A 20,125-nucleotide genomic window follows, 5' to 3' on the forward strand; every position below is an offset into this window, starting at 1 on the left:
CCACCCAAGCACGTGCTTGCTTTGCTGGTGCCTAGAGCTGGTCCTGCTCACATAAATCTCACATCATCCCAGCTGACATGCCAGTGTTCAGCGACATACGCTTTCAATTTTTTACATTTTAAATGACATGTGCAGTGCGTAAGCAAATCCATGTGAAAGATGCCACTCCCTTTCCCCACCCCCACGGCCCACTCTAGTTACACTCTTCAAAAAACAGGTAACTTTCTTATATTACTACTTATTTCTACAGAGCCACAGATGTGTAAGCCTTTCCAGGCAGAAATAAAAAGGCTAACGGGGGCCTGATTCTTATCTCACTCATGCTGGCTTTACATCAGTGGGATTCTCTTGATTTCCGTGGAGTTACATCTGATTAACAACAGGATAAGTGAAAGGAGAATTAGGCACAACATGCCTGTCGAATCTATAATCAAAAGCCCCGATTTTATACACACACATCCAGGACTTTATTCTCATAAACAGACTCACTGAAGTCAATGGGCTTGCACACGTGAGTTAACTTTTTCACGTGTATGGGTGTGTGCAGGATCAGGCCTAAAATGAGAACAGAGAGAGAAGTAAATAAGAGAATGGAATAATTACTCCCACTGAACAGGAGGTAGGTGCTACATGTATGCAATGTGGATCCCACACTGATTACTTTAATAAAAAAAAAAAAAAAAAAAAAAAAAAGCTACTGCTTATTATTCAAAAAGGTCAAAGGAATGAGTTATGTTGTAATGGTGGATTAGCATAGATAGGCCTAGTAGAAGTACTTTAATACATTTTGAGGAGAAATTTAGTACTTTGTGCCACGACATTTCGACGGATTAAATCTTTAACAATGACAACAGGCAATACACATTTCCTGAGGAAAAATGAATCTTTTAGCAACTGAACTCCTTGTGAAATCTGACAAAACAGGTTGGATTTTATTTTCTCTTCCTGGAATGCAGGAGCAAAATATGGAATCAATTAGTGTGCTCGGTTGAGCACAGAAGAGGGAAAAGGGGACAAAAAGTCCTGTACACCAGTCATTTATAGATCACAACCAACGGGTATTTAACCAGGGAGGAAAACTTTTAAAAATGTACAGGGAATTTGTTACACAGTAGCAAGTGATTTATGTCAAGAAGATATGCCTAATTAAGATATTTTTAACTGAGAAATGAATCAGTATGGAACTCAGCACATACAACATTATCACCAGCAACTCCTCTGTTTCAAGCGTTTTGCTACCCTCAGCAAACAAGGCAACTCACCGACTGATCTGTACAGCAGCTCAGCTTTATTGGATTTTGTAAACTGCATTAAAAAGAAAATTTGTCTAGCTGTTGTCAATCTGTGCAGTATCTGCTGAGCTTAGATTTCTCAATGGCAGCTAAAATACATGACAATATTGCAGTAGTTCAATCCTTCTCTTTGGTGAGACTGACATAATTGGTTATTAGTTCAAGAAACAGTACTCTGCCCTACAACCTCTTTGGTATAGAATGGTCTACCAATGCAGAGATGTCCATGAAGAATGCAGGGTCTTATATTAGTTCAGTAGTTACTTCAAAAGGGAAGTGACCACATATCTTGAAAGCCCTGCTGTAATCAAACCTTCTGTAATCAAACCTTCAAGACAGACATATTCCAGTGGATATATCCTGGTGATGATTACAAAATAAAGTTGCGTTAAGTCTCATTTATGCACAGTCCCTGACTGGGAGAGAGCAGAGCATTGCAAAGAGAGAGTAGGAATCCATATTCTTTTATTGCCACTGGATTTTTGAGCTCTGTAATCACTCATTACTTGTTGGTTCCATTACCATCTGGAGTGATTCAATCACTGTACGCTCAGCAGGCACAGGACTGGCCATTGCAATAGATGTTTTTGCGTGTGATAGATTTATGATGCTCTGAGTGCCACTGGCCAGATGGAAACCAAGGAACTATTCCTTCATCCCAATGCACACTCAATGGAAAACATTCAGCTAGTTCCCTAAGATGATGCTCCCACTGCAACTTACATTATATTCTGTTTAATCACTGGCTCTGCTGGTAGCCCTTTCAGGAAACTGCAAATCAGATCCTTGACATGATGCATCAAAATTATCCACAAATACAATATGCACCTCATTAGCAACAGATTATAGCTAAGAATAGAGCTAGGCTATGAATAAAAAGCCTGCTTCTTTGAAATAATGAACTATGAATATTTAGTTACTTATATACTACACGATATTTGAAATGTACTGCACGCACAAGTACAAAAATATTATAGTAGGCATTTTCATTTTATTCCTTATGTTACACCAAATTGCTTTGGAATGACAGTCAGTTATTCTACAATATAATAATTCTAAGTGATGAAGTTGTTCATATTACAGGGTGATATCGCAGCATGATTGTGTGAGACATCACATAGGAAATTATAAATCCCCACATGTCCCACATTTACCCTTCTTCTTCTAACTGGAAAGACAAAGGAGCCTCTTAAATCTTAATACTGTCCTAGGATATTACTAGGAACTGACCACAGACTCTAAGTGTCCTTTGACCCAATAAATTAATATCATATTGGACATATATTTCAAGTGACAGCACCTACTTCAATGGACTTGGATCAGGCCCCAAGAGCACTGATCCTTCCTTTCTAATACTGAGATTGATAAAATTCCAGAGTGCACTCATTTTTCTTTTGTTTTCTGTAAAGCAGATAATTTGGCAAGATCTCTCGCTCTGAATAAACTGACTAGGATAAACAGACTATAAAAATATTGATTAAGGAAGTTTTTATTTAATGCATGATAAAATAAATGGAATAAAAACTCTTCATCTGTTATGAAGGCCTATAGAGCAAGAAAAAAATAGATCCTATCAGAAAAAGTAATTAAGCTCCAAATGAAAGGATATTCTTTTTCCTCATCACCACTGTTTTGCTAAGACACAGTGTAGGGGCAGAAAACCACAAAGCGCAGGCCATGAAACATGAGGCCTCACTGAAAACCAATTCCCATTGCCTGATCAAAGCAAGATAAGCTCTGTGGCATGAGCTCAGTCAAACTTATGAAACATTTTACTTCCTACACTAAGCCAGAAGCTTGCTGCTTTTCTCTGCCAGTTTTCAAATCTGATCAATGTAAAAACCTTTTTTTTAAAAAATCACAATATCTATAGTTAAAGGCTATAGACTAACTAATAAAAGCTGTTGAACTTCAAAATATTGTTTGTTCCTTTTTGGGGGCTCATACAGTATCTGTATTCTTAAAATATTTAACTACTTTCTATGCTATTCCCCTGTTGTTGGTGAAAAGCAAAGGTACATCATAACACACATTTATCCGCTACTTCTGGATTCCCTCAGCCCAGATTCTGTAACAGTTGGACATGAAACTCTAGGTTGTAGTGAAACTATCAGGGCTACATTTTTAAGCACAGGCTCCTGCACCAGTTGAAACAAAGAGAATTTTACAGTTGACTTGAATGGGAGCAGAAGCAAGTCCATAAGTTGCATTTATAGTTTGCAGCCACAAAATTCTCATATGCAAACGTGAATGAAATGATTGTATCATTAAGTACCTATAAGAAATTACTCTTTTCACAGGTGGAAGAGAAATGCATACAAACTTGGGGGTTGATCCAACGCCCCTATAGAAGTCAATAGAAGTCTTACCTTTGTCTTCAGTGGGAAAAGAATTAGGCTTTTTCTGGCCACATCCTAGCAGCTCATATGGACATTTTTATTTTTTTTTATTTTCTATGGAGTTGGTTGGAATTTTTTTGACAAAACATTTTTCCATTGGAAAATAAAACTTAATAGAAATCAAAACATTTTGCCAAAAAGTATCAAATTCAATGAAGTTTGCAATGGAAAAGATTCTGAGGTCCAAGGTGGAGTCTCTGATCATTTCCAGAGATAAGACACACCTAAATCAAAACCTGACATTTACCATTTGAAAACAGACTTTTCAACACAATTGCATTTTGCAAAAACATTTCAAAGATTCTGTTTTCATCCAGGTGAGGAACAAAAACAAAATTTCAAAACCTTGAAATTCTTCACATAACAGGACTATCGTTCCCCAAACATCTCCCGTGTTCTACACGTTTCATTTCACAATTCTGTATTTCCAATGTAAATAATTTACAGTACTAAAGAGTGAGAACAACAGGTATGTGTGGAAGGGAGGTAAATTTGGGTCTGTAATAAGAGCAGCAGATAGGGTATAAGCCAACATGAAAATAGCTTTGTTTCATTCTCCACACGGTTTGGTCTTGAGGGCAAATATAGAACTAGAAATATTCTAGCGGGTGAGCAATTCTAGTTCCAATGACAGATTAAGTGTAACTTTAGGTCATAGGATTAGATGGGACACAAGCTGCCTTTGAAATTTTCTCATGAATAATAATTATTTATATAGCATTTTTTTATCCACGGGTTCTTGCAGTCCTGTATCTTTCCAAAACTGATTTACAAACTATACATATGAGCCAATTCAATCACCACCAGTGGGTAATGCAGCTGCCATCTGACAAGTCACAGCAACACTATTTTGTTCTATAAATAGTAATGCTACTATGTTTCCCATGGTACACAGATTGCCATTACAGTGACACAGCCATGCAGGGGTTCCTCTCTAGCGGCAGGCAACAGCCTATTCTGCTCTAAAGTTGCCACCTTCCTCCAATCTTTTGTTTGTTTTTCATGAGAGAGCCTATTTCTTCCAAAAACATCTTTTCTGATACACAAGCAAAAGCAAATATTCTCCAGGACTTTTTATCCATTTCCATTACATTCTAAATAGAGCCTAATGAGTATCATTACATTTGCTGAAAGACACCTGAGTGCCAGCAGCACTAAGCTAGTTCCCAAACAGTAGCCTGAGGGAGAAGGCAATCTTGAGACTAAATCCAGCCTACATGGGCAGAAGGATTTGCTGATTCAACACACGCCAATCATAGCTCACATACTGGGACAAAAAGAAAAGGAGGACTTGTGGCACCTTAGAGACTAACCAATTTATTTGAGCATAGGCTTTCGTGAGCTACAGCTCACTTCATCGGCTGCATGAAATCTCCAATGCCTGCAACACATGCTAGACAGCATTTTCATATGGATTCAGGCACTCTTTTTTCAGTGGGATTCCTAGACATGTCGTCTTTAGGTTTGCCCTGTGGAGACAGGCATATTCCCAAGTTCTTCATGGCTCAGTGCATCAATCTACGACCAGATAGGCAGGTATCACACCAGAACCTGAAGCCAGTTCAAGTATGTCAAATGAGATGTGTGTTCACATTCATCATCCTGCTACTATGGCAACTTGTAGTTTTATCTTAAAGGGACAGAGTGCTCTTTTCCTCATATAGAGTCAGGGGTACATAGATTCATAGACTTTAAGGCCAGAAAGGGCCATTGTGGTCATCTTGTCTGACCTCCTGCATAACACAGGCTGGAGAATTTCACCCAGCACATAATGGGGACACGGATGCACTTCAAGTTCTAAATGAGCAGTTACACAGAGGCCCAATGAGAGCACAAGACTTACTACCTAAACTTGATGGAAAAGACATTCTCTGTTGAGAAAACAGATTTCACTGTGTTCCTTTGAAACTTCTCATACTGTGTATGATCTATAATGACTATTTTCAATGCTAAATAATGTATTTTTAAAAATATATCAGAAGAAATGTTCTCTCTCTGTTGGAACTAGTCCACACATAAAAGTTATTGGAGTTTAGATTCAATATAACTATTACAGTGGGTCTGTAATCTGCTTTTTAAATTATTACATTTTTAGTGCTGGTTGGTTGGCATGCATGGCCAGTTTCCTATTGCTATCCAAAAGGCTGTGGCCATAAAAATAAATTCTACTGCAAAATATTTAATTCCTGTTATCCTTAGGGTTGCATGTTGCGCTACTAGGATTGCCAAGGGATTTATATTGTATGTATACTATCAGCCCATCATTTTTTAAATGCAACCCTTTTCCGGATTTTGCAGTCTCCACAGTCAGTCACTACGTCGCACTAACACAGCAATTCTAAGATGTTGGTGCAGAGACCGTTCCCAACCAAGATGTTAAAAGGTCATGTTTTTGTTTCTTTAGTTTAAGGAAAATAGATTTGAAGTGGGGTCATGTATGTAGAGAGGAGATACTTAGATGAGCCCAGCAAATTGCAGTCCTGTACCACTTAGAATAAGACAACTGCAGTGGTGGAGTCATATCAAACATGCAGATGAAGGTATGATTTTACAGAAGCTTTATAGAGCTGCGGTCAAAGGAAGTAGACTACAAGGCCGACCACCAAGGAGGTTGGAAATTGCAATTCTGAGGGATTTAAGAAGCCTAAATCCTCCCATATTGACTCTTACTGAAGGAAGATGATTTGCAACGGGCGGTTCAAGATAGATGTCTTTTCTATGCTCGACCATGGCTACATCATAGCCATGTGTATCTGCTGCTGCACGTATGTAAAGACAGTGTCTCTGTGCCCTGGTCACTTTAAGTTCCCAACCACAGCTTCCATCTCACCCAGCTTCTGTTTTCCCCAAGACAAAGAGTTGCAACCAATGATTCTCAGTTCCCACTTCCCTATTTACCTGGAGTGCAGGCAGCCCCTTCCATGACTGATTCATCCAGGCCAGAACTTATAAAGACCCTCTGAAGTGACACTAACCGCACAGGTTGTGTTAAATTACTCTGGGAGCTAGAAAGCTGCAATGGAGGAGCGGGGGAGGATCTGTCTATGATCCGTAGCCTCCAAAATGATCTCCTTTCTATTTAGTACAACTGAGTGTCTCTTCTCTGCCTCAATGTACAGGACTTTACCCAGGCCCTCAAGACACGTTTCTGAGGATGTTCTATAATAACCTTTCAGTTTATTTCAGGCATTAGTGAACCTGTTCACCAGGCCCCACAAAGAATATTGCCCACGCCCAGACATGAAATCAAACCCAAAAGTTTTTGAAATGGTTCGAATTTTTCCATAGTTTACCATCTTCAAGCACTCTCCCTGAACGTGCCGAGTCCCATCCCCAGTGGAGGGCGTTGATATATGCAGTGGCATCATTTCCAAGTGTACTGCACACCTGACCCACATGCAAAAACAGTCAAAAGTAGAACATGCCACAAACTCAGCATCATTTCCAGCTTAAGACTATATCTATGCTTACCAGTAGATCGGCACTGCTGTAATCGATGCAGCGGTGTCAATTTAGCGGGTCTATTGAAGACCCACTAAAAATATAGATTTTTTTTGTTACATAACTGCATTCAAAAACAAAACAATGTAAAACTTCAGAGCCTACAAATCCACTCAGTCCTACTTTTTCTTCAGCCAATCACTAAGACAAACAAATTTGTTTACATTTACAGGAGTTAATGCCGCCTTCTTCTTATTTACAATGTCACCAGAAAGTGAGAACAGGCATTTGCATGGCACTTTTGTAGCCAGCATAGCATGGTATTTACGTGCCAGATATGTTAAACATTCATATGTCCCTTCATGCTTTGGCCACCATTCCAGAGGACATGCTTCCATGCTGATGATACTTGTTAAAAAATATTATGGGTTAATTAAATTTGTGACTGAACTCCTTGGGGGAGAATTGTATGTCACCTGTTCTGTTTTACCTGTATTCTGCCATATATTTCATGCTTTAGCAGTCTCGGAAGATGACCCAGCACATGTTCCCAAAATGAACACCAGATTTCACAAAATGCAGAGAAGGTACCAATGTGAGATTTCTAAAGATAGCTACAGCTCTCAACCCAAGGTTTAAGAATCTGAAGTGCCTTCCAAAATCTGAGAGGAACTAGGTGTGGAGCATGCTTAGAGAAGTCTTAAAAGAGCAACACTCCAATGCAGAAACTACAGAACCTGAACCATCAAAAAGAAAGTCAACCTTCTGCTGGTGGCATCTGACTCAGATAATGAAAGTGAACATGTGCTGGTCCGCACTGCTTTGAATGGTTATCGAGCAGAACCCATCATCAGAATGGACGCATGTACCCTGGATTGGTGGTTGAAGCATGAAGGGACATATGAATCTTTAGTGCACCCTGGCACATAAATATCTTGTGACGCTGGCTATACCATACGAATGCCTGTTCTCACTTTCAGGTGACACTGTAAACAAGAAGCAGGCAGCATTATCTCCTGCAAATGTAAACAAACTTATTTGTCTGAGCGATTGGCTGAACAAAAAGTAGGACTGAGTGGACTTGCAGGCTCTAAAATTTTACAATGTTTTATTTTTAAATGCAGTTATTTTTGTACATAATTCTACATTTGTAAGTTCAACTTTCATGATAAAGAGTTTTCACTCCAGTAGTTGTATTAGGTGAAATGAAAAATACTATTTCTTTTGATTTTTTACAGTGCAAATACTTGTAACCAAAAATAAATATAAAATGAGCACTGTATACTTTGCATTCTGTGTTGTAATTGAAATCAATATATTTGAAAATGTAGAAAACATCCAAAAATATTTAAATAAATGGTATTCTATTATTGTTTAATCGTGCAATTAATCATGATTAATGTTTTTAATCGCTTCACAGCCTAGCTTGGATGTAGTTGATTTTTTCAGTAAACGTCAGCAAACGTCAATTGTACTGTACATGCATACAAATGAAAATATATTTCCATTGATGACCATCAAAATTCACAGATAAATCAAACTCTAAGTTTGCCTAAGGAAAATTACTTAGTATATTTTGACATGCCATGTTGACAGTTAAATTCTGCTAAGCCTAAATATTGAACAAGGGAAGATAATCTGTACCCAAAGCATCTTAGTCAATAAAAAGCTACAAAGAAATTCAGAGCAGACCTGCTGGCTCTTGCCAACAAGCTATTATTTTTGTTTCTTGTTACCTAGTTAAATATGCTTGTTAAGCGTATGCCATCTAGGGGTACATTTCCAAAGTACTAGATGACATTTTTACTATGTAGTTCTCACTGGGTCAAATTCATTCCTTGTGTAGCCCCAGAACAGAGTTGGTGTGTGGTACCTCACGGTATAATGGTGATCACTACAATTAATTCTCATGATGGTAACCTAATCTTTGAGAGTTAGATGTTCTACTTAGAAAATTTGCAGTATATGATGTGAAAAAAAACAATGTACTGTAAAGCATTTAGCACTGTGTATACCTTATGACTCTTAAGTGTTGAGGTTACTGAAAAGGATACAAACCAGAAATATTTACAATGAGAAACTAATGGACTTCCACTTATACCAATTTTTTTACATTGATGGAACTGTATAGACATAAATGGAGCAATTTTTCCAGTGTACATGAGAACAGAATCAGGTCCAAAAATGTCTAGTACAAAAAAGCAATGATCCTGTAAATACTTCAATTCATTCTGGTGTATAAGCATTGGAAATGACTGAAGGTCTGTAACAACTTCTGTTACGTAGACAGGAAGAATTACAAAAAAAAATGCTTATATACAATCTTTCAGCATATGGCATTGCGTGTATAAGAAATTAGTCATACTATACAGGATAGGCACCTTTTCCAACCTATGCAAAACCAGAATCCAGAGCAGCCTTTGAATTTTAAACAGGCAATAATAATACATATTCTAATTTCTTTAGATGGAAGAATGTTATAGGTGTTTTCTAAAAACAGAAAACAGACAGTCTTGGAGATTAAACACAACAGCAAATCAACAGAATATGTTATCTATTTGAAGACATCCTGTATATTTCAAAGAGTAACTCAGAGATGAACTAAAATGAAGAACTGAGAGGTTTGATCAGCACTTGCTGTATCAATGTTGTCTTGTTTTAGAATACCTTACACTCGTTTTACAGTCATGGTTTTTATTTGTTTAGGGGAAATCAACAGCTTATTTTTCAAATAATAAAATCAGGCTTAAATCTAGACAGCTGAAGGAACTAGCAATCCCCCAAACACTACTAACTATATTGCTTATTGCCATGACTTCAGAGGACTGACTCATAGCAAGTAAGTGTCTTCAGGATTTGTCCCCTAGTTTTCTGGATTATCTCTGATCTGAAGAAGAGGGGGGGAAATAAAACACAGTTCTCCAGTGTGTATTTTGTACACCTCTAACATTCTGTATAAGGTAACAAGTCCAGGTTTGGAGGGTGGGGGGTAAAAGGCAAACTGCAAGCTTGGAATCCATAGCTTGAGAACCCAATCCAACTCCCAGTTAGTCAATGGAAATACTCCTGCTTACTTCAATGAGAGCTGGAGCTGGTCATAGTTTCTCAGAGTTTGCTTTCAGGGTTTTGGTTCAGGCCTATCTCTAGTTACAACTATAAAACACTGTAGAGTTGTGCAAAATACTTTTAGATCTGCTGACTTTACTGTTTTTGACTTATTCTTTCCTGGCCTGAGAGCTAAGGGTTTCACAGACAACATCTGCATCAAACAGCAAAACACCTGAAACATGGTTAAATACTTCAGATCAGCATTTCACTCCCTAAAAGCGTGCTAAAAATGCTAGGAAAAAGGAAACAGAAATGATACATAAGGTTCAACTTTAACCTGAAAAAAATCCAGAAATGAAATAAGCACATCCTGACCAAGCAATACAATATGCCTTTTTCTTGGATCATAAGCCAAATGAGACAAAAGAAAAACCTCACATCAGTGCCACTTGGCGAGTTTTACCATGTGAGATGAAAAGTGGAGTTAAAAGGAAAAGCTCTCTAAATATTGACAAAATGATTGTGAAACTGACAAATGAAGACAAATAATTCTGCAGAGACTACGAATTTAAGGAATTAAAGGGGAGTAGGATAAAATTTTAACACCACAAAGGATTTTATGACATTTGCAATATTTTGAGATTTTTTTTAAACAAACTTTTACTAAGGAAAATGGAGATGCTTCACGCAGCTTTACTTTGTCATCACCTTCTTTGAGAGGCAGCATGATCTAGTGGAGATGGCATTGGACAGAAAACCTATGCTTTGACACTGACCTACTATGGGACTTAAAACAAGTCACTTCATATTTCTGTGCTTCTAATTCCCCTCCCCGCCTTTGTCTGTTCAGATTGTAAACTCTCTCAGGCAGTGACTGTCTTGGGCATGCACAATACCTAGCATAACAGGGGTCTGATCTCAGTCTCTCTCTAGGTACTATCATAATATAATTAATAATAATCTGCATGTCGTGCAAGAAGTTGCATATACAAGGTGTGGATCTTTACATTGGGTTTTCACTGTGCCCTTAATTAAAATCAATTACATACAAGTATGTACAAGAAAGAACAAGAAAAAAGTATAATTCACTCACCTAGACAGCAATAATTTACCCTGAAGTTTCAAATCAGCAGCACAATCATCTGATTGACAATTCCTCTCAAAAATAGTCTGTGAAAAACAGAGGAGAAAGCTATTATAGTGGGGGACTCTGGTATAATCAGACTCCTCTTCCCAAAGCAATGTATTTCAGTAAAATTAAGAACACTCGAAGGTCATGATACAAAGTACTGAGGAGCGAAGTTCAAGCGATTCAGAGGCAGTCAAATCTTCTCTTTATCTAGAGCTCTTAGACTCTGTCAGACTGAATTGGAAAGCTCACCAGAAACAGACTCTCATGGCTTTTCTTCAGCACATTCCTGTTTCTGGTCAGGCTATAATCACATCCTAGCCCATATTTTTGGCACTCCTGTTTCTGGTTCCAAATAGTATGAACGAAAAAAATATATATATAAATGTGGAAAATAATTGAACGAAACTCTTTCATAACCCTGGGAAAGACTTGGGTTGGTGTAGAGTTTGAGGTACCAGGACATATTCATCAAACCAATTCACTCATCTATAAACAAAGTAAAATTTTACCCATTTGTCATCATGTTGTTTATACTAGCAAAATACATCATTCCTTTAAGCAAAGCATGCAATTCTGACTTTCAAATTACTGACCATTAAAATAATGCCAGAATAACAGAACTACAGTCAAGCCTCTTGAATGTTTGTAAAACCCACTGGGAGTTGACAATGCAGCTATCAAATTAAATGGATTGGGAAAATGAAGAGAGGAAAAGGACCAAGATTCTGCAGCACTGTGCATGGGCACACAAAGCTTCAGTGGCAACAGAGATGGCACCTTTCCACTAGGTAAGCAAAAGGGCAGGCAGGAGAGGGTATGTGCTTAAGAATGCCACATTCCCCTAAGTGTGGCCAAGTACAGCTTGCTGGCAATTCTCCACATCTAAATGTGGAAGTCAGTGGTCGGTGTATTGGGGATATGACAGGAGCATGTCCACAGTGTCCGACAACAGCATGGATCCATTGAGTCTGTATATCCTGTTAAGAGATTGGGGGAATATGATGACTACTTCTCCCATTGCTTAGAACAGAGACCACTGCCCAATTGCACAGACAACCAGGCCATTTGGGGCAAAGAATTCCATCTCCCTGCATTTTACACATTTCACAACCTCCAACCACTTAAAGACAAAGATCCAAAAAGAGGAACTCAAAAAATTATTCATGCAGGACACTTAAAATGCTTGGGATTTCCTTTAGTGTAAACAACATTTTCTGGTACCTCAGTCACATGATACATTATTTCTTAAGTAAATAATTTTCAACAACAAATGTAAGGGTACACAGGATTTATGTGGAAAGTATGGAATTATGGGACTAAGATGAGCTGTGGCCCTCAAAATGAGGTACAATCGACTGGCATGTCCCTCTAATCCTCAGAGAAAAAACATTTTCCATGGGTTTTGCTCCCCTGCTCAGAATTTGGCCCTAACTGCTGATGTGTCTAAGTACATTAAAGGTGGTTTGAGCTCTCAAGGAAAAAGGAGCGTTAACTGTAAAATCATCTCACCCTACAGTTTATTTTTTGTATATTGTATCTCTATAAAATTCAGAAACTTACTAAAAACGTGCCGCATGTCCAAATATATCAGGTGTATTTTAAAAATATAGCATTTTAAGTGAATTTAAGGAACTGGGTAACAATCCCAGACTTTTGTTATTACATCTATTGGCTTGGTTCTTCAAGTCAAAAGAGCAGGTACTAAGTTTCCTACAATTATTGATCAGATAAATCGTTGCCCATTTAAACCACTCAAACCTAAAGCGTAGCAGACGCCTAACTACCTTGCAAACATTAGTAACATTTTCTTATGCCAGAGAAACTCAAACCAACAGCAGTTAAATGCCAGGCACATCTTCACAGGTATTGTAGTACTGGGGAGGGAGAAGGAAAGATGGCCAAGCTCCCCAACACAGAACTGTGCAGAGGTGACCCCCTTCTCCTGAGGGGGGGAGGGGGGACACTAAGACCTATGCAGCATCTTTCCCGCAAGTCATGATGGATTGGGAGGGAAAAATTTTCAGTGAGAAACCAGCCATGGGAGCCAGGGAAAATTTAAGCTGGCTGGAACAGACAGAAGCAGCTTCCGCAGGTTGCAGTTGCTGAGGAGCTGGGTGGCTTTTGTGGAAATCTCACTGAAATTGACATGTTCCCACAGAATGTGTCAATTTCAACAAATTGGCATTTCCCAGCAGAAAAACACTCCACCGGAAAATTTCCAACTAGTTCTAGTATTTCTCCTCATAACACCCCTCTGAGGTAGGGCAGTGCTGTTATCCCCATTTTACAGATGGGGAACTGAGGCAAAGAGTGATTTGCCCAAGGCCTCACAGGGATTCTGTGGAAGAGCAGGGAAATGAGCCCAGGTCTCCCAAGTCCCAGACTAGTGCCCTAACCAAACTCCATGTTACTTTCAAAAAACAGAATAAGTACTTAACCTTGGAGTCCTGGCCAATATACCAGCTCATATAAGCAGTGTGCAGTAGTTCAGGATGAACCAACCAAGTTGGATAAAAACAAGGATGGACTGGAACCTTGAGCTAGCCAAACTTTTGTTTAGAAGTTTGAGAAAGGTCACGCTCTTTCCCCTCTTCCCTTTCCCAGTTACTTATCATTTCTGCGTATGTCTCTCTACTTCCTAGTTCTACAAACAGAAGTGGAACGACTTAAATATAGCACCATGAGAAAGTCTGTGTTTGTAGTATTTCTAGCCAAACCTGAAAGAGAAAATATCACAAATCTTGCAACAAATAAAAACATAAAATAAATCAATTCTTGTGAGATCTCAACCCCCAAGAAATTCAGATAAGCATCTGGAAATCTGGGGCCTTCCCCAAAATAAGCCCCAAGCCCTAAAAGTTCTTGGTGTTAGGTTTCAGAAAGAGCTGGGTCCTTCCTTCCTTCTAGGGCAACTGGGCAGCTAACGTGGGAGTCTTGAGGAGAATAGGGAGAAAAAAAGGAGTAACTCCTCAAAACCCAACCTTTTCATTTAGTTTGGATCAGACAATGGTCAGTTCATTCAGAACCAGATTCTGCGACCTTTACCCACTTTGAGCCAACACACCTTGTTCCACATGTAGTCCCATGATGCTACTCAAGATGAGTAAAGGTAGCAGAATCCATCCTTCAGTGACTGGAAATTCAATCTAAATTTTTAAAAATCAGGCCATGTATGTAGGCGCCTAAATGTGGCCCTTATAAGCCTAATTTTAGGTCTCAATTTTTTTAAATCTTGGCCATAAATTTTCAATTTGCCCTTAAAAGCGAAGCTATTAGATTGAAATATCTACTGATCACAAGGTAAAGTAGTAGTTCCTGAAACCACCCAGCCACCCTCCGCTTCACCAGACCGTTGTGGAACTTTGGCAGTCTGACTGTTGCTCACCTGCTCAGGGTCTAACTGACTGCCATATGTAAGGTTGGGAAGGTGATCAGGTGGGTCATTTGCCAGGACCATCTGGCTATGTCCCACCTGATCATTTCCCTGTCATTGAAGGAACTTTAGGCATTGGTGTCCTTCAGTTCCTCCTATTTTCTGCCTGTGGCACATAATAGTTTAATTTCCTGAGTACTGTAACAGTTTGGTCTAATTTTGGTTGTTGGGTTTGTGTGTGAGTGCTCAGTGGTGTTGGTGGCCTGTGATACACAGGAGGTCAGACTGATCTGGTGGTCCCTTCTGGCCTTAAACTCTATGTCCCTATGATAAACTTGTCTATTAAATCAAATATCCCATAGAGTCAGGTGCAAAAGCCTGAATTCAATTCCCTCAAGAAAAGCAATTAACGTTCCTGAAAGCCTTCCAGGATTTAATTACATGCACTGGCTAAAATAAGAACAAATTATTTAGAGAATATGTCTAGGAAAATATTCAAGCAAATTCAATCCAGGGGAGTGAACTCCACAGGGGCTATAAATGATCAGAAGAATCCTCCTATTAAATAAAACAGCCAAGTCAGAACAGTGTGGGTGGCGGGTGCAGGGAGGGGAGGAAGAGGGGTGAAATCAGCTAGGGAGCTCGCCGAGGGCTCCAGGTGTTCCCATGAAGCAGTGTTACACAAAGAAAAGAGCTTCACATTTACAACGGGTTAGCATAGGAAAATGGGGGGGGGGGAGAGAATGGCCAGCAATTATTATTTTATTAAACTAAAGCATATAAGAACTCCTCTAATTGGGGAAAGGTGGAGGGAAATGAATTTGTTCAGTGAATGTGCTGAGAGGAAAATTGTGTACCTAAGGCTCAGTACTCATATACTACCATTTATCATATCATTTAAAGCCAAACACAATCGTTTCTCCTTTCCACAAAAGCTGGCTTTGGATTTCAGCAGGGCCTTGCTTTGTATCCTTTGATGAAGTAATAATATATTAAACATGGACATATCTACCTAACAACAACAAAAAGATAGAAAACTGGACAAACAAGAGGAAGAGGTGCTCTCCAAGGAAATTAGCTGTCTGGAAAAAGCTCCCTAACCAAAGCTGCTATCTAGCAATTAGTAAGTATAAATCATCAAGCAAAAATGTATCTTCATGTTCTTCTGGACCAGATATGGACTGGTCACAGAGCTTGCTTATACACACCAGATGGGTTGATCATAAATGAGGTTAAGATTTTGACACCGTTATTTTTAGTAAAAAAGTCACGGACAGGTCACAGACAAACAAAAATTCACAGAAGCCTGTGACCTGTCCCTGACTTTTATTAAAAATAACCATGACAAAATGGGGTTGACAGGGGGAGGACTGAAGCCCGAGCTGGGGGAGGGGGAAGCGAAGAGACCCCGAGCCCCACTGAGGAAGACGGGGTCCAGCACCCGTCACCCATGGCGGCTGGGAGCTCCGCGGTCCCGCCCACTAGCTGTCATCTCCGGCCTGCCACCCCAGGGTGGGAAAATGTCACAGAGGTGTCTGAAAGTCATGGAATCAGTGATCTGCCAGGTATGGCTGAAGTTCATTTAAATAAGGTATTTTATGCACAGTGACACCTAGCTGTTGAGCATTATGCTACAGTTTTGCATTCCATTACATCCCCCCTTTAATTTCTATATTCCTACCATTTACAATGTTTACACCATCACACAGTCTTTGAAGGTCAGTACATATCAGTCTGTTAAGCAGTTCTGTATCATACCAGTTTTCCAATTACACAACCTGAATGTATAAGAAATGGTCATCTGGCTGTCCATTAGGTGCAACGACTAGCTGTGGTTGGTTTGGAATCCTTGAGTCGTCGTTTTGTTGTTCTGCATCTGTCACCTGTAGAGTTTGCTCTGCTGATTGTTGTTTCTGAGGAACACAGTGTAGATGTCAATGATTTCTGTTGAACTCTCCACTGTTGTTCTCAATTACATATGATCTGGGTACCAACTTCTTTTTCTTCATGACAGCAGGAGTTGTCCACCCTCTTTCTCTATCCAATATGACATGAACCCAGACACTGGTTCTAGACCTAGCAGGTCTCTGAGAGATAACCGTTGTAAAAGTATGTGTAAGCTGTTAGTCTTTTTATCTGATTTGGCTACTGTTTTCATGTCTGGTCACTCTGGAAACAGGTTCTTTTGCAAAGTTGGATCGGTCGTTTTTGCGTTTTCTTCCCATCATGAGTTGTGCTGGACTACATCCATTAGCTGCTTCTGGTGTTGATCTGCTGCAGGAAGTTCTTGGCTGCCTGTACACCTCTCAGCCTCTCCACTGACTTGTGGATAATGTGAGATGTTAGTAATATGATCAAAATCATATTTCATTTGGAATCATTTGAATTCTGCTGAAGTGAATTGTGGGCTATTGTCCATCACTAATTGTTCTGGAATACTGAAGTGAGCAAAAGTGTACTTAAGTTTCTCAATAGCACTGCAACATGTTTTGTCTTTCAAGTACATTACTTCTACATACCTAGAAAAATAGTCCACGACTACAAGTTATGATACCCCCGGAATCTCCATAAATCTGCAGCTAGTTTCTTCCAAGGATCCTCAGGAAGAAATGTTTGAACACTGTATGGTACAGCATTGTCTCAAGTTGATTTGGATTGAATCTCTTCTCAAAAGTCCAATATCATCAAATCCTCTGTCAAGTTCTTCCATCTTTCTCACTAGGCCCATCACAGCAGCCATGAGGAGACTGAGAAGGTTGTCTGTCTTTGATCTTGTGCACTCTGAATGCAAAGGTTTTGTCCTTGTAAGAGGTTTCTGTGATGAACTGGCTCATGCTGTTCTGCATACCTCCAGGGCTAGCCCATGGGCTCAGTTTGGGGGAATGTACGGGGAGCATTACCCACCAAACAGAACGGAGGTCCTGTTGTTCCTCCAGAACGGAGGTCATGCAGGATCACGTGCCACTTCCCCCCACCCCATTTCCGTGAACAGTGAGCTGCCCTGCAGGGCTTGCTTTGGGAGGGGAGCTCTGTCCTTCCCACACTGTGCCTCCCCTCTGCCCCTGGCACGTTTCGGCTTGCGGGGAGGGTGACAGAGCAGCTTTTTCTCTGTGCTCCAGGCCCCTGCCTCAGCAGCTGGAAGCTGCCTCCTGTCTCCTAGTGCCTGCTTGTTGCCTGTACAATGGTAAGTCGGGGGGGGGGGGGAGGGAAAGGGGGAGAAAGCAGGATAAGGAGGGTGGGGTGGGGCAAGAAAGATGGGGAGAAAAGACAGTGGGATAGGGCAGGGGGAAGAGAAGGGGATGGGATGTGGTAGCAGAGAGTGGGCAGAGGAAGGGGGAGGGGATGGGGGAGAGAAGGGGATACAGGAGTGGGCGGGGGCGAAGCAGGGCCCCAGGCATGTAGCAGCCATAGCAGGGAGGTGTCCGCAGCAGCATCAGAGCAGCGACATCGCTGCAGCAGCCGGGGCTGGAGTGGCCACCAGCAGCAGCTGGGGCTTCCCCGTTAAGCCAGCCCATCACCCCCCCCCCAGCACCAGCAGCCCAGGTACCCACTGCAGATGGGGAGAGAGAGCGCCAGTGAGCCAAGGCAGGGACACCAGAATGGGGGAGAGGGGGCCAAGGCAGTGCGATGGGGGGAGGAGCAGAAAGGAGGGATGTCTTGGGGGGAAGAGGTGGTGCAGGGGTGGGGCCTCAGGGAGAAGGGGCAGCATGAGGCAGGGGCTCAGGAAGAAGGCATGAGGGCAGAGGCTGGGGGCGGGGCAATGCGGCATGGGGGGCGTAGCCATGGTTCGGGCACCTGTGGACCCCCCCCCACACACACACACTTTTAGGGCACTTCTGCAGCTCCTGAGCCAAGCAAACTGGCTTCAGCATGCACATGTGTGAGCATGTGTGTTTGCACATGCACTTTACTTTCACCCCTGCGGCATGGGGGGCAAGTCCAGTGACTTACCGGTATGGGGCTGGGCTGTGGCCGGCTCTGGCCCCCGGAAGGGGCAGGGCTGAGGGAGGTCAGAGCCAGCCCCAGCCCACCCTGTACTGGCAAGTGCCTCCTTCCCCCTCCCCGGGGTAACAGCAGCAGCCGGGGGCTCTGGCAGCAGTTTAAAGGGCCCTGGGCGGTAGCAGCAGCCGGAGCCCTGGGCCCTTTAAATCGTCCCCAGAGCCCCGCTGCTGCTTCCCCAGGGCTCTGGCAGCAGGGCTCCGGGGATGGGGCTCCGGCTGCCACTACCGCCCCAGGCCCTTTAAATCATCCCCGGAGCCTGCCGGAGCCCTGGGGAAGCAGCAGCGGGGCTCCGGTAGCGGGGCTCTGGCAGCAATTTAAGGGGCTGGGGGCTCCAACCACTGCTGGGAGCTGCAGGCCCTTTAAATTGAGCCTGGGGAAGTCGATCCACCCCTGTACGGCACACCAGCTCTTGCCAGTACACCATACCGGGGCGTACCGGCTTACTTTCACCTCTGCCCCCTCCCCCCAGCAATATAGCAATCAAACTATACCTATGGGCTAGCCAGAGCTGTGTCAGGTGACTTCAGCTCTGGAAGGGGTTGAAGGTGATTGTATGTCCCTTCTGAGATGACTGTAATTTCAGCTCTCGAGCCAATTTTAAAGTCAATGTCTTGCCACGAATATTCAGTTTCTCTCTCCAGGCAGGTTCTATGTCATCACAAGTGATAGATCCCAGAAACAATAGCTCTTGACTGTCTGCAATATGAGACAACTCCCTAACTGCTTTGGTGTGGCAAACAGCTGCAAAATGTCCATATTTCATGCATTACACACTGTATGCCTCTGGCTGGACATACGTCATCTCTTGGGATATGACTTTTTCCACACCTTATACATGTAGGCTGGACTTTGCCTCTCTTAGTCTGGGAATTCTCTCTCCCTGCCTCAGGGATTATGTGCTAATGATTTTTAATACTCAAGTGTCTGTTCACAGTTTCTAAGCTAGTTTCAGGTTTTTTCAAATTGCTCCTGCCTTTTGTTCTGACTAATTCTGAGTGCGTTGCTTTCCGTATAGCTGTGGCTTGGGTTAAATTGCTCTTCAGCTGTAGTTGTTGTGAAAGGTTATCATCTGTTAACCCAGTAACCAGCCTGCCTCTGATATATTCATGTTTTGCATTCCTAAAATCAGTTTTCAGCCAATGTATGCAGAGCTCTTGTAACACATTCAACATTTTCTCCCTGGTTCTTGAATTTTCTGGAGAAAACATGCTTTTTCATAAACCACAGTTCTCTGAAGTATAAAGTATACATCAAACATAATCAGAACCCTTTTGTGGTTATCTTTGTTGCTTGTCTTCAGTAAAGCCAAAAGATTTAAAGATATGCTCTTCTTGTTTCCCCGTAGCACAAATCAAAGATGATACCTATATCTCCCCAATTTCTTTGTGGAGTTTGGTTGCAGTGTTAAGTCTGGGACAATATTGTTTCTAGTCTGTCC

At 41.3% G+C, this 20,125-nt stretch overlaps 1 protein-coding gene across 3 annotated transcripts in view; it reads right to left on the reverse strand.

Annotated features, from left to right (window-relative positions):
- ITGA9 (integrin subunit alpha 9) overlaps positions 1-20,125 on the reverse strand; it is a 310,728-nt gene that overhangs the window by 118,360 nt on the left and 172,243 nt on the right. For all 3 annotated transcript variants that reach the window (XM_048839011.2, XM_048839010.2, XM_048839009.2), the window contains exon 17: positions 11,274-11,350. In XM_048839011.2, coding sequence (XP_048694968.1) covers positions 11,274-11,350 — 77 coding nt within the window. The remainder of the gene's footprint in view (positions 1-11,273; positions 11,351-20,125) is intronic.

Source organism: Caretta caretta, chromosome 2 (assembly GCF_965140235.1).
Source record: "Caretta caretta isolate rCarCar2 chromosome 2, rCarCar1.hap1, whole genome shotgun sequence".
NCBI lineage: Eukaryota > Metazoa > Chordata > Testudines > Cheloniidae > Caretta > Caretta caretta.